The 14,718-nt window shown below is 40.2% G+C and overlaps 1 protein-coding gene across 4 annotated transcripts in view; it reads left to right on the forward strand.

Annotated features, from left to right (window-relative positions):
* LOC117408611 (actin filament-associated protein 1-like) overlaps nt 1-13,983 on the forward strand; it is a 93,006-nt gene extending 79,023 nt beyond the window's left edge. For 3 of the 4 annotated variants that reach the window (XM_034013762.3, XM_059005182.1, XM_034013761.3), the window contains exons 9-18: nt 2,591-2,740; nt 3,139-3,350; nt 3,676-3,821; nt 7,723-7,840; nt 9,482-9,742; nt 10,119-10,230; nt 10,952-11,116; nt 11,406-11,596; nt 11,879-12,043; nt 12,841-13,983. In XM_034013762.3, the coding sequence (XP_033869653.3) occupies nt 2,591-2,740; nt 3,139-3,350; nt 3,676-3,821; nt 7,723-7,840; nt 9,482-9,742; nt 10,119-10,230; nt 10,952-11,116; nt 11,406-11,596; nt 11,879-12,043; nt 12,841-12,867 (1,547 nt within the window). In that variant the 3' untranslated portion in view covers nt 12,868-13,983. The remainder of the gene's footprint in view (nt 1-2,590; nt 2,741-3,138; nt 3,351-3,675; nt 3,822-7,722; nt 7,841-9,481; nt 9,743-10,118; nt 10,231-10,951; nt 11,117-11,405; nt 11,597-11,878; nt 12,044-12,840) is intronic. The other variant, XM_034013763.3, reaches the window with a different exon arrangement.
* Nucleotides 13,984-14,718: the final 735 nt, after the last annotated feature.

Below are 14,718 nucleotides of genomic sequence, written 5' to 3' on the forward strand. Positions count from 1 at the left end.
AAAAAAAAAGTCCAGCTGCACAGTATAGAGCTCTTAACAGTTGCAGATTTCAAGTTAGCTATACCATTTTATAAGCGGGTCCTCAGGACTGGGGTTGGGAACCACTGGTATAGAGAATTTATATGGTCCTGATCTAAACAGTCCTGTGTTCAATAACAGGCCCGCAGTACAGTATCTTTATACTTGAATTGCTTTGACTTAAAACTGTTACACCCTGTTAAGTTTTAGAAAAAAAACGTGGGCCAGCATTGCTATTTAAAGGATGTTGGTGGCATTATAGAGTCACACACTTCTGATACATCTTTGTTGTGCTGTTGCAGTGACAGCTTGCAATGCACTGCAATTGCACACTTCATTTTGTGTAATGCTACTGCCCCCAACAGGTCATCTCTGTAATTGTGTTGTTTCAACTCTGTGACCTCTGCCTGGAAACGCTTTTTTTTCCCTATAAGCAAACAACAGGTTCTCAGACATGCCTCAATGTTTAGCCATGTCTGAAAGCCCTTTTCCCATAGATGATGATGATGATGATGATGATGATGATGAGGAGGAGGAGGAGTATTATTATTATTATTATTATTATTATTATTATTATTATTATTATTATTATTATTATTAACTGCATGGTTATTTATAAGTTCAGTCATTGGAACCTGTTTTTAATAATACGGTAAAGATTAATTTACAGTTTATGACATAAATCCAGTTAGAGACATGTTGGACTTGCTTTGGAATTCAGCCAGCTTTTATATCACTGATCTACTTCAAAATAATAGATTACAGGGTAGCTGCACCCTTCAGCAGAAAAGTGCTCTTTAACAGAATGCTGGGAATGCTAGGTCTAAAGAGGAGATTGCTACTGAGCCCCTGATGACTCTTTATACATTACAGCCATCCTGGCCCTGAGATTGCTACAAACTAATGAGAAAATATGTGTCATCCCAGTCTACGACACAAACTGCTGCTGTCTTGCCCTTGCCCAGTTGGCACAGGGAGCAGTGTGGGTTCTTCGATCCAGTCGAGCCACAGTGGGAATCCAACAGGGTGTTTGCAGTGAGACACTGTGGTTCAGCCTGTTGTCTCTTGGCCTCATTGAATAGCCAGTGGTGGAACTCCATAGGAAGGTCATCCAACAGTTCGCTCATGTCATTTCTGGTTGGAATAGGTCCACGGCACAAAACTGCTCTCGCCACAGACCACTAAATCAAAACATATTGGTAGTAAGGACAAACGGTTTGTCGAGGAATATGTTAGTGTAAAGATTTTCTTAATCTTTCAAATGCGCCCCTCATTTTTGGAGGAGAAATATAGGTACTTTATTGCTTTATTATTCCTCTCAAAGCTTAACATTGACCTTACCAGGTCTGCTCTTGCCAATACCCTAGGGCAAGGGTGGCCAACCGTGGTCCTGGAGAGCCACAATCCTGCAGGTTTTCTGGGTATCTTTAAGTGATCAGTGGCTAAAGACCTGGAAACAGATGTTAGTGTTGTCCAGTTAAGAAAATAATTAGTTCAATTAGGTAGTTGAGAACTCGGATGGAATGAAAACCAGAAGACCCTGCGGCTCTCCACCCCTGCCCTAGGGCTACACTTTAGATTTTAATCAACACTGAGGCACTGATTACAATGAGGGTTACTGTAATGAGGCCTACTGTCTGAATAATATGAGAATGATTACATATGAGAAGAATGGGGTCTGATGAAAGAATAACCAGAAATTCACCAGGAACAGGAAATACTATCATTAACCAACAGCAAGAAACTGAAGACCGGAAGCCTCTAAAATTGACAAGGCATGGTTTGTTGGATGTGTGGTCCAGTGGTTAAAGAAAAGGGCTTGTAACCAGGAGGTCCCCGGTTCAAATCCCGGTTCAGCCACTGACTCTGTGTGACCCTGAGCAAGTCACTTAACCTCCTTGTGCTCCCATCTTTCGGGTGAGACGTAGTACGTGACTCTGTAGCTGATGCATAGTTCACACACCCTAGTCTCTGTAAGTCGCATTGCATAAAGGTCTCTGCTAAATAAACAAATAATAATAATAATAATAATAGTAATAATAATAATGCAAACATGTCATGGTCACTCCTGCCGTGTACTGCCTGCATGTGCAGTGCTCCAAGATAAGAAGCCTCATGCAAACTGCATCCTTAAGAATTGTCCAGACACAACATGATTTCTGCACTGCTTTATAGTCTGTATGGGTTGTTTATAAATGCATTCATATTTGCTTACCACCTTTCATATACTGTATGTTTTAGAATTATTATTATTATTATTTTTTTAGTTTCTCTGAAAAATAAAGAAAAATGGGAATAGATATCCATATTAGTATATCATAAGCCTACATGTCTGGGTAATTTACTGAGTTTAGAGTTATGCAGTGTTAAATGATTTAAAGTAAAAAATAAGATTATCACTCAGAATACTTTAGGCGAGAGAGAACCATGAATGAATAGCATATCAACAGATATCACAAACCACTGTCAAAAGCGGTTGACAGGTGCACAAAACATTGAAATGAAGGAGTTATTTGTGTACTGAATGGAAATGTTACAGATAACATCACAGGATGCATTTCGGTTCTTGCAGGGAAAGGAAAGAAAAACTCAAAGAATGAGCAGAAGGGCACTGTGAGCAAAGTGGCGGGAAAGAAGATTACAAAGATCATTAGTTTGGGAAAGAAGAAACCATCGACTGATGAGCAGACCTCTTCAGCAGAGGAAGATGTTCCCACTTGTGGTTAGTCTGTGTGGGGTGTGTTTGGGTGGGTTGTTTTATAGAACCAGTAAAGGGGGGGGGGGGATTTCAACGCCTCTTGCAAGCATACATTAACAAGGTTCAGTTCAGTAAACAGGATATAATATATGGATGTAACTTTTTTCTTTTTTTTTTAAATCATCTTGCAATAGATGCACTGAAATAGTGCTAGGCCAGTGTATTATAATGTGAATACATCGGGCCAATTTCAAAATGGGATTGTACTTCAAGACGCAAAACAATGTTCTATAGTATAAAGTCAACCATGTTCTAAATTTGAATTCCAGTTGGGAAGAACCAAATAGTTATAGGCTACTAGCCCAACACTGTATTCAGAAAATGCCATTGTGAATGTGGGTATCTATGGTTCGGTTTTCTAGGATATCTGAACGTGCTGTCCAACAACCGCTGGCGGGAGCGCTGGTGCCGAGTGAAAGACAACCAGCTGATTCTGCACAAGGACCGGACGGACCTGAAAACGCACATGGCCTCCATCCCGCTGCGGGGCTGTGAGGTCATCCCAGGCCTGGATTCCAAACACCCCTTAGCATTCCGGCTGCTGCGCAACGCACAGGAAGTGGCCGTGCTCGAGGTACAGAACCCCTTTGTTCACGGAACTGCCAGCCATTGTTGTATGAAAGCGCAGCTTAATCCCTTCCTCCCTTCCTGTCATCAATGCTAGTTATCTAAATGATTGTATTACAGGATTTCAGCATGCAGGCTCATTTCCTATGAGGCTCTATAATCACGTCAGGGGAGAGGAAAGAAATCTGTAAAATGAAGATTAGGTTAAAGTACTTGTGCTCTTTTTTCCCCCATGAGTATAAAGAAAATTGTATAATAAGTAATAACCAAGGAAGAGGGGGACTAATAATTCCATTGAGCTCACTTTCAATTCTCTGCGGCTATTCCCACAGGCCTCTTCCTCTGAGGGGATGGGCAGGTGGCTTGGAGTCCTGCTGGCAGAGAGCGGCTCTTCCACAGACCCTGCAGCTCTGCATTATGATTACATTGATGTGGAGACGACTGCTAATGTGGTACAGTTGGCAAAGCAGTCCTTCTGGTAAGAATGTTGGCAGAACAACCGGAAAAGTGCCTGTAGGGTATTAAGGGACCCCTAGAAAAGACACTGCTGTATAGCACAGTAAAACAGTAAAGTCTGATAAAGAAATTGAATTGTGAAAGAATGGTCTACCACAAGTAGGCCTGGCAAATAACACAAAAGTATAGTAGATGTGGCAGGACAGGTGTCCTGCACACTTAGAAATATCTGTTTTTGGTTTGTTATAAAATAAAAATGTGCTCAACTGCAGTTTCCAAGTTAGGGTTTACTGTTTCAAGGCCGCAGACCAGCCTTGACCGGGAGGCGACACAACATGGTTTTAAAAGTGGGATAGTGACCTATTTGGGAACTACACAAGGAGAAAAAGAAAAAATGGAAGTGCAATTTAAAGAAGTTAATCAAGGTTCAGCTGCAGATACAGCATCACACAGTGCAGCAGGGGCAGCATCTCGTACACCTTCTATAGCAAGCAGCAAGCCAGAAGGTGCCACCAGAGCCGGAGTTGCTGCTGCAGGAGCCAGAGTTTCTGGTGCGAAAGGCAGAGAGGGATGAGCTGCCATCCTGAAAGCCAGAGGGAGGAGCTGCAATCCCGAAAGCCAGAGGGATGAGCTGCCATCCCGAAAGTCAGAAGGATGAGCTGCCATCCCGAAAGCCAGAGGGATGAGTTGCCATCCCGAAAGCCAGAGGGATGAGCTGCCATCCCAAAAGCCAGAGGGATGAGCTGCCATCCCGAAAGCCAGAGGGATGAGCTGCCATCCCGAAAGCCAGAGGGATGAGCTGCCATCCCAAAAGCCGCTGCCCTCTCCAGTGCCAGAGGGGGAGGAGCTGCTGTCGTCTCCAGTACCAGAGGGGGAGGAGACGCTGTCGTCTCCAGTGCCAGAGGGGGAGGAGCCGCTGCCCTCTCCAGTGCCAGAGGGGGAGGAGCCGCTGTCATCTCCAGTGCCAGAGGGGGAGGAGCCGCTGTCGTCTCCAGTGCCAGAGGGGGAGGAGCCGCTGCCCTCTCCAGTGCCAGAGGGGGAGGAGCCGCTGTCGTCTCCAGTACCAGAGGGGGAGGAGCCGCTGTCGTCTCCAGTACCAGAGGGGGAGGAGCCGCTGTCGTCTCCAGTGCCAGAGGGGGAGGAGCCGCTGTCGTCTCCAGTACCAAAGGGGGAGGAGCGGCTGTCGTCTCCAGTGCCACAGGGGGAGGAGCCGCTGTCGTCTCCAGTGCCAGAGGGGGAGGAGCCACTACCGCCTCCAGAATCAGAGGGGGAGAAGCCGCTGCCGTCTCCAGAATCAGAGGAGAAGGAGCGCTAAACTGCAGTTTCTGAGTCAGGGTTTACTATTTCAAGGGTGCTGACCAGCCTTGATCTTTGGGCGCTCTACCATAGACATAGAGCATTGTAAAAATGCTAGTTAACTTTGTATTGCGTACATCATGGGAAAAGCATGGCAAACTGCAAGATTACCGTGGAAATGTACAGTGGTTACCCTGTAGAAGGGATAATGAAATCTTAAAAGCAGCAAAAAAGAGGTTCACACAAACGTATGTCAGGAGCTTTGTCTGCATTGGTTCACTGATATAGTTCTCTTGAATTTAATGTACAAGAAAATAAGATTTGAAGTAAAATACACATTAAGAGGATAATGCAGAGGTAGAGAACCTTGTCTTTTCCATTGCAACATTACCTTAATTAAGAAACTAAGTGAAAGAGCCAGGGTTGCTTACCCTTGGACTAATGGTTTAAACACATTTGTTTTGAAATCTGCTTTTCATTGTACATTGTTAATGTCTTAAAGTGTTAACACTTTGTATGTTAATAATCCCATGAGCCATATTCAAAATTAATGGTCTGACTTTTCCCCCATGATTCTAATGAACAAATGGGAAGATAACGAAAACCAAATGCCTTACCATGGGTAACTAGACCACATCATAACAATTAATGACAGTGCTGAGTTGCACTGTAAAGTATCTATCAAAGAAGAGGCTGTGGTTCACATTTTGGAGACCACATTAAAGGAACTGCAGGACTTTGTAATGGATGAACATCAGAGGTGGTTTGTTAATATAAACCAGGCAATCAGTGTATCGGGTTCTTAAACAAATATGCTGTAATAGCTGTTGAGATGACAAATTATAACACATTGTGATCTTTTATTTATTTTTTATTTATTTATTGCATTTACAAACCACAATACATTTGCATAGCATGTCACACATATAACTGCCACAGTGAGACCATTTAAACTACACATAATAATACAAAAGCAGCAATTTTAAAGTTACATTAGAACCCACTAAGATAAGAAAGACATTTTATAAAACTGCATTTTTAGTCTTGACTTAAAAACTGTAATGGTCCCAGCTTCCCTGACAAACGAAGGCTGAGCATTCCATAATTTAGGAGCTCTACTAGAAAAAGCCCTACCTCCCGTGTCGCTTTTCTTGACCCTAGGAATAACCCGCATCCTGTGATCTCAGAGTGCGGTTTGGAAGATAGAGGGTCAGTAACTCCTGAAAATAACTAGGTGTTAATCCTTTCAGGGCCTTGTAAGTTAACAGCAAAATCTTAAAATCAATTCTATACTGCACAGGGAGCCAGTGTAAACTTTTCCTGGTTTTAGTCAGAATTCTAGTGCAGGTATTATGAACAAGCTGCAAGCAGGATACCACACATTTTGGGAAAACAGAAAAAAGTGCATTACAGCAATCAATTCTAGATGAAACAAAGGCATGCATTAGTCTCTCGGCATCAGATATGGAAATAATTGGACTAAGTTTGGCTATATTTCTCATGTGATCCCACATTTCCTTTTAGTTGGTTCTGTGATCCCACTAGCATAACCTCTGTTTTATCTGAATTCAGCATTAGAAAATGTTGTGACATCCAATGCTTGATGTCTGTAAGGCAAGTAGTTAATAACAGAAGGCAGAAGACATTCCTGGCTTTAGGGACAAATATAGCTGGGTATCATGAGCATAACAATGGAAGTTCACTCTGTGTCTGGGGATAATGTCACCTAACAGTAGCATATATAATTAAAACAACAAGGGACCTAGAATGGAGCCCTGTGGAACACCACAGACAACTTCCGATAATGCAGATTTTACCTCCCCAATAGAGACAAACTGAAACCTATCAGAAAGATAAGATTTGAACCAGGATAGGACAAGATTGTTAAAATCATTTCACATGTTCTTGTTTATTTCAACACCTTTTCCCCAGAAAGCATCTATAACGAAACTCAATAACATCAAGCCTGGTGGTCTTCAAACAGTATTGTATTGTATCACAAAACATAGGAACTCAAACTCCCTCTGCCGAGAACTTTAAACTCCTGTACAAATATTTTAACTAAACTGAAAGTACATTGTTCACAAACGAGCTTCTGATTTACTGTTTGCGGCTATCGACAGTGTAGCTATCAACACTATAGCTATCGACAGTGTAGCTATCAACACTATAGCTATCGACAGTGTAGCTATCAACACTATAGCTATCGACAGTGTAGCTATCAACACTATAGCTATCGACAGTGTAGCTATCAACACTATAGCTATCGACAGTGTAGCTATCAACACTATAGCTATCGACAGTGTAGCTATCAACACTATAGCTATCGACAGTGTAGCTATCAACACTATAGCTATCGACAGTGTAGCTATCAACACTATAGCTATCGACAGTGTAGCTATCAACACTATAGCTATCGACAGTGTAGCTATCAACACTATAGCTATCGACAGTGTAGCTATCAACACTATAGCTATCGACAGTGTAGCTATCAACACTATAGCTATCGACAGTGTGTTCTTGGTTGTGACAGCGCTCTATGCTGTTTATGAAATATGTGTCATGATCTTAATTTTCAAGTGTGGCTAAAATTATTTTCTCATACAGCATATTTGTTTCTCATTCAGCTTTACAAACAGGCGTGCTGTGTCTCCTAACCCCTATTTGGATAACCCCACCAATGGCTATTCCTGCCCTTCTGGGGTGGCCCTGCATTATGATGACGTCCCATGTATAAATGGATCGGTAAGGTTTCCTTCCAGTAGACATGTCTTTCAAAGCTGTGAACAGCTGAAGGGTTTCAGTTTCACTGGACTCTTGCTGCTTAGTCACATTGGGGGAGTTTCCATGTGTGTTCTAATTTTGCTCGAAACATTGTGCTCAAGCCAAATGAAAAGTGAGCCTATACATTTTGGGTCTCCGTTGGCTCAGTTTATTTTACTCGAGAAGACCCTCTTTTCAGCTGACATCATGCAAATGAAGGGGAAAGGAGGAGATCGATATGCAAATTAGCCATGTGTAGAGTTCTCGTGCTGTTTTCGCAGATAGCTCGGGAAAATGTGGTTTCCATGCACAGAGAACAGGTACAGGAGAGAATCTCACCTGGAAGTCCATGGTTGTCAGGTGACATCTTGTTTGAGTGAATCTTTAAAGCGCAGTGTTAAGCTCATGTAATAAAGGTGTGATTTGTAAGCTTCGTGCCTGGTTGTTTAATATTATTATTATTTAGCAGACGCCTTTATCCAAGGTGACTTACAGAGACTAGGGTGTGTGAGCTATGCATCAGCTGCAGAGTCACTTACATCTCACCCGAGAGACGGAGCACAAGGAGGTTAAGTGATTTGCTCAGGGTCACACAATGAGTCAGTGGCTGAGGAGGGATTTGAACTGGGTACCTCCTGGTTACAAGCCCTTTTCTTTAACCACTGGACCACACAGCCTCCTACCACTGGACCACACAGCCTCCTAATAATGTCCAAATAATTTTTCAAATGCCCATTTGTTGGGTAGCATATCATTAGTAGTGAATAATATTTCATCTAATTTATCACATGATTTATTCATTGAAGAAAAAAGAAAATAATTAACCTGGAGGTATATAATGTCCATCCCAGCTATTGGAGATCACCATGGCTGACAACCGGTGGTGATGTAGGGTTATAGAGATCTGTGCCAGACACCTTCCATGCGTACTCCCAAGGCTGTCTGGATTGGGAGCAGTGGACATTTTCATGTGAAATATGGGTTCCCATGTGAAAATGGGCGTGTATTTCCTGTGTTTTACGTCATGCTCACGAGTAAATGAGATTTACCCTGTCACTCTCTATGGCCGTTATTTTTGGCCACAAACCTGATTCTGTCGAGCTATTCTCCCAAACGTACACGCGCACCACTTCACGTGTAAATAACCACACATGGAAACTCCCCCATTGAGGGCTCAGAAGTATATCGCATGCCTTTTCTCATTCTGGTCTGTATCTGAATTGCTGGGGTTCCCGTCTCTTTCACATTGGCCATTGTTTCTCTATACAGGCAGCAAACTAACCATGTGTGCAAAATGGGGCTTTTTTTGACCATGATCCAAAAAATAATCAAAGCTGAAATTTGCAACTTTACTGTACATGGGACCCCTTTAAGCTGAAATGTGAAGGTTTTCTGAATGAATAACATTTAATTTGGAAAGCTTGCATAAGGTGGGGTCACCATGTTTCCAAAATGACACCATTTTCCCACTTACTGTACAATGACAGCGATTGAACATGGTGCCATTTTTACTAAAAGACAATAACATTGCTTCATACCCTGACTTTAATTCACTAATCCATCTTTTTTGTCTGCTCTTGTCAATAACACGTTGTGCTGCTAATATTGCATGTGTTGTCACAGGAACCAGGAGACAAAATGTATTCGACTCCAGCTAGCAGAAACTGGAGGGATGAGGGGCTGTATGAGAACGCTGGCCTGTATGAAAATTCCCCTTCTCCAACGCTTGCTGCCTGCTACTCACCTAAGCTTTCTAGGGCTTCTTCATCTAAACAACCACCTGCTAACCAGTACAAAACTCCTGCCCCCTCCAAACTTTCCTCTTCTCTGCCTGTCACTAACACCTCTGCTGGGGGGCGGGGATCAGCTGGGCCAGCCTCACAGGTGAACTACCACTGTTAACCCCTTCCATGCCATGCTTTTTAGTCTATACCTGTCTACAGCTTCTCCCCCTTTCCTCTGTGAGGGTTTGTGCGAAATACAAATGTTGTCACACATTTCGTTTTTCATGTCTAAAGTTCAGTTACTGGTTATTTATTTTGAAGGTTCTCTTGGTATGTTCTGTCAGGGAAGCAAAACACTCTACTTGCTGGTATCTTAGTGTGTGTGTGTTCGTGTGTGTGTGTGTGTGCGTGTGTGTGTGTTCGTGTGTATGTGTGTGTGTGCGTGTGTGTGTGTGTGCATGGTCATTTCTTTGAGGCATTAGTTGTATTTGTATATAGTACATGCGTGATAATAGCAGTGCTATGCCTCTAAACAGCTCAAAGGAAAGAAAATACCTGTGACCAACGGAGTGGTGCCCAAGCAGAAAGTGGACAGAGCCCAGCAGAAGAAGCCAAATGGAAACGCTTTGATTAAACGCAACAATTCCAGTAAGTGTCACGATGAGTTTACTGGACATTTCCAGGCTTGGGTGGTTCTCCAGTGTTCCAGTAAACTGGTGTAGTATCATGGTTAACAGCCCTCAGAGGCATGTACAATAGATTCTGGGCAAGCGGCCGACCAGCAGCGTGTGGTTAACAAGAAGTCAACTGAAAGCAAACAAAGGGGGATGAACCAGACCCGAGTTGGTGGTGGGTGGGAAAAGTCATAAAGAAAACATTTATCTTTTAAGAAAACAAGTAAGATTTTAAAGGTGCTTATAAAAGCATACATTTTAGACATGGGTTGTAATTGGCAGACATCAATTGTTATTTATCAAACAGTAATGAATGTGATTTATTTATTTTATTATTTTAATTTACAATTAAACCTAATTAATCAGAAATATGTTACTGTATACAGTAACATGGCTAAAAGTTAGACTTGTATATCAAAACCTGAATTGGTTTTCAGATTCAAAAAGCTTTTCCAAACAAACAAAAAAGAAAGAAAAAGACTAAATGTCTAGGATCACTGGTTAGAAAACCTGCAGTCAATAACTAGTGTGGAAAACTGCTGGAAAACAGAATATTCATTTAAATCTAACTTTTGTCAACCTAGACAAACTAGAAGCCAGACTAAAGCACTGAGTTCATAGAACGAACCACAGTGAGTATTCAGCATTTAAATTATGGATGAAATCTTTCAAATATATTTTCCATTTCTCTAAAGATGCAGATCAGTACAAGTATGGTAAAAACCGTGTAGAAGCCGATGCCAAGAGACTGCAGGCCAAGGTAGATGAGCTTCTGAAAAAGAAGCAGGATCTCCGCAACCGGCTGGCACAGCTGAGGAAGGAGAGAAAGGACCTCCGGGCTGCGATAGAAGCCAATACAGGTGCGGTTTTAAGGCTTCTGCAGTGCCACTTAATACGTTATTGTTAGCCTAATATATTTTTGCTAAACCTCTCCTAATACAAATGCTTTACAGTTTTATACAGCACAGTGATTCATTCCACCCAGTGAAAAAAATAAACAGGTACCCCTGGGAATGACTTTGTAATTAAGATGACCATAATATTTGCATTAGTCAATATGCATATACTCTATACATATTTTATATTGTTCCCAAAAAGAAACATCCTTTTTTGAATTCATTTTAAAGTGTTCTCCTTTATGAACTGCAGGCAAGAAATCCCAGACTGTTCTTGAGGACAAGCTGAAGAGACTGGAAGACGAGTGTAAGCGGAAAGAGACGGAACGCGTCAATCTGGAGTTGGAGGTGACGGAGGTCAAAGAGAGCCTGAAGAAAGCCATGAATGGCGGGGTCACTCTGGGGCTGACCATCGAGCCAAGGTCTGGGACCTCCAGCCCTCAGGTGAGCTGGGAAACAATTGCATACTGCTTATTCTTAGTTCCCAAAAGTAGCCATTTTATCCCGATGACACAAGCAGAAGCTTTTCTTGTGTGGTTTGTCTTACCCCTTGTAAACAAGGCCTCGTTCTCAATGTGTTCTTTCTACTGGTGAAAAAAAAAAGTAAATAAATACATGCAACAAATCGTTTTTCTTTCATCGTCGGTTTGAACCAACAAGCCTTGATGTTCTCACGAAACCGTGGTAGTATTTTACAAAAGAATATTTTGGCGTTGTGTCTTTCAGTCCCCGGTGTTCATGCGGCACACTCTTGATAATTCCCCCGCGTCCAGCTGTGACACCAGCGATACAGAAACCTCCTCGCTTCCTGTGAACAGTGCAGCTGCTCTGAAGAGACGGTCCTCACAGAAGACATCCCCAAATCGAGGTCATGTTCTTCGGAAAGCCAAGGTCAGTCCTGCTGGGTTTGCAAAAAAACTACTTGGTATGGCGGGTCGTTGACGCCATCGGAAAAAAACAAAACAAAAAAAACTTTATGTCATGTCAAGATTACAAGATAATTTATGTCGTGATCTCAAGAAAATCATTCTGTTATCTTGTGATCACAAGATAATTTATCTCCATTTTCTTGACATCCTGAGATAAATTATCTCGTGATCTCGACATAACGATTTTTTTTTTTTTTTTTTTTTTTGCGATGACCTCAACAACCTGCAGTAATTTAACTGGCTGGCTGGCTGGCTTAATTTAATAACTCAAAATTGTTTGTAACATTAAAGGGATTACCTTTATGTCTATAAAGAAGTAAGAAGTTAAATATACAGAGAATTTAGAACATATGAAACATCTTTTTTTAACATTAACTTTGCTAATGATTTTGTTAACACCTTGCTTAATTGTATTTTGTGTGGTCTGTTTAATTCTTGTTTTGTTTTGGAATTGTTTGTTGGGTTTTATGAAACTAAAGCTCATATCCAGTCTGACATGGCTGCTATGCAATGCGATTTTACATTGTTTATTTTCAGTAGACATGAAAGTATAATTTTTCATTTGAAACATTTTTTGATATTTACCTTGGATGCCTTCCAATTCTAAACTTGATCTCCAGCTGAGTTGTATTTATGTTTTATTCATCAACATAAAACAATTACTGTACCTGATTGTTTAACCAGGGCAGTCCACAATGTTTATTTTTAAATCACAATTCCTAAGACCATTAACACAATATATTTTTCTCTTTTTTTTAGGAATGGGAAATGAAGACTGGCACCTAGACAATATTTTCGTTTTTTAATATATATATATATATATATATATATATATATATATATATATATATATATATATATATATATATATATATATATTTATATGCAAAAGTTATGAGTTGAATGACTGAAAACAAGAATGCAATTCCTCCTGATCCTTTTTAAAAATGCCAAACATATTTAAAAAACAATACCAATAAAATTTAAGTTCATCTGTTAGAGGACCAAAATTTGTATGCATATGTATGCAAATTAGAAAAAATAGTTATTTATTTGTAAATGTTTAAGTAAATATTACGTTGCCTTTATTATTTATATTGATTTATATTTAATGCTTTTTCAAATCGGGCCTCCCAGTGAACATATTATAGTACAGTTTAATAGAAAGTTATTTTAGTGCTGTAAATCACATAACCGGTTGGTTTCTTACCATATAAAGTGTATTGTAAAATCTCTGAATCGGTAATAAAAAAAAAAAGTGTTATGCATGTATAGATTTACATGCAGTTATTTAAAAAATAGTGATATATAAAGGTGTAGTACCAAATGTGATACATTTGATTCACATGTTTCATTAATTTTAGTACCAGGTATACTATCCCTTTAAATCTCATGGTTTGTGTTTTGTTTCAACATTCAGAAACAGGTCTTTGTTGAAGCTTTTTTTAAAAAAATTATTTTACAGTATTTAAGATTGTATGTCATATTATGGAAAAGATAGTGGGCTCTATGTACTAATATTACTTGCGTGTTCGTAAGTTCTTCGAATTCGTAGCCTCCGTCCTTCGTAGAATTTTTGCGTGCGATGTACTAAGCAGTTCTTTTTCGTGAACAACTGCTGTAATATCGCCGCAAGTTTACGAACAGCATAAATTACTGCTCATTATACAGGAGAGATCAGAGTTTGCATCTCATTATAAATAGATTCGCAACTTCCTTCTGGCAAAGATAAATGATTGGTATAGTGAATAGAAAGTTGCAGGCAAATATAATAGGATCGAGCTGTGGCTTCTGCAGACTCCGACCTTGATGCAACTATGGAACCGGCCAAAAAAAAAAGGAAAACAAACTTCCACAAAGACGAAACTGACCTGTTAGTGAAATGGAAAAAAAGTCAGGAAATATTAGTTAACACTTCGCAGTGCCAAAAAACATTAAGAAACATGGAAAGAAATAACTAACAAAATAAATTCACTGGGACCAGTGCCAGCGCTAGGATTTACTGTGCCCTTGTGCAAGACTGTGAAGTAACTCCCCACCCACAAAAAAAAAACAGAAAAGAAAAAACCAAGGATCGCTGCAGCAGCACAACCTAAAGAAAACCTTTTGAAAATAAATACATCAGCAGCAAAATCTGAAGCGGTCAAAAACTTTTTTTTTCTTTTCTTCACAAAACATATTCCAACAAAACAGTAATCAATCAAGTAACAGTATATCCAAACATTTTAATAAATCAATTATGTAGCAAGATTGATCAATTTGATTAATAACTTGATTTAGTTAATATTGAAACATATTAATATCTTCAAATTAGTCACAAAACGTATTAATCACAGGCATCAATTGGATTTTTAAGTTAATGTTTTCAAGTACAGAAGTTAGTGTACTAGCCCACAGTACACATGCGTTCTTTACTCATATCGAAAACTTTTGTTTGAGTCTGTGTATATTTTATTTGTGTAAAGGAAAAAAGTACAGTACATACAGTAGGCTTCGCAAGTAAACACTTTTTGGCGTATTTCAGTTGTCTGTGCATTACATAATTACTGAGTAGAAAAGATTTCAGTTTGTGTTTAATTAAAGAACTCTGCAATTATTTGTTTCTGTGCTTCCCATCATTAATAAAGCACCTTAACA

The sequence above is a fragment of the Acipenser ruthenus genome, chromosome 2, assembly GCF_902713425.1.
Source record: "Acipenser ruthenus chromosome 2, fAciRut3.2 maternal haplotype, whole genome shotgun sequence".
Taxonomy (NCBI): Eukaryota; Metazoa; Chordata; class Actinopteri; order Acipenseriformes; family Acipenseridae; genus Acipenser; species Acipenser ruthenus.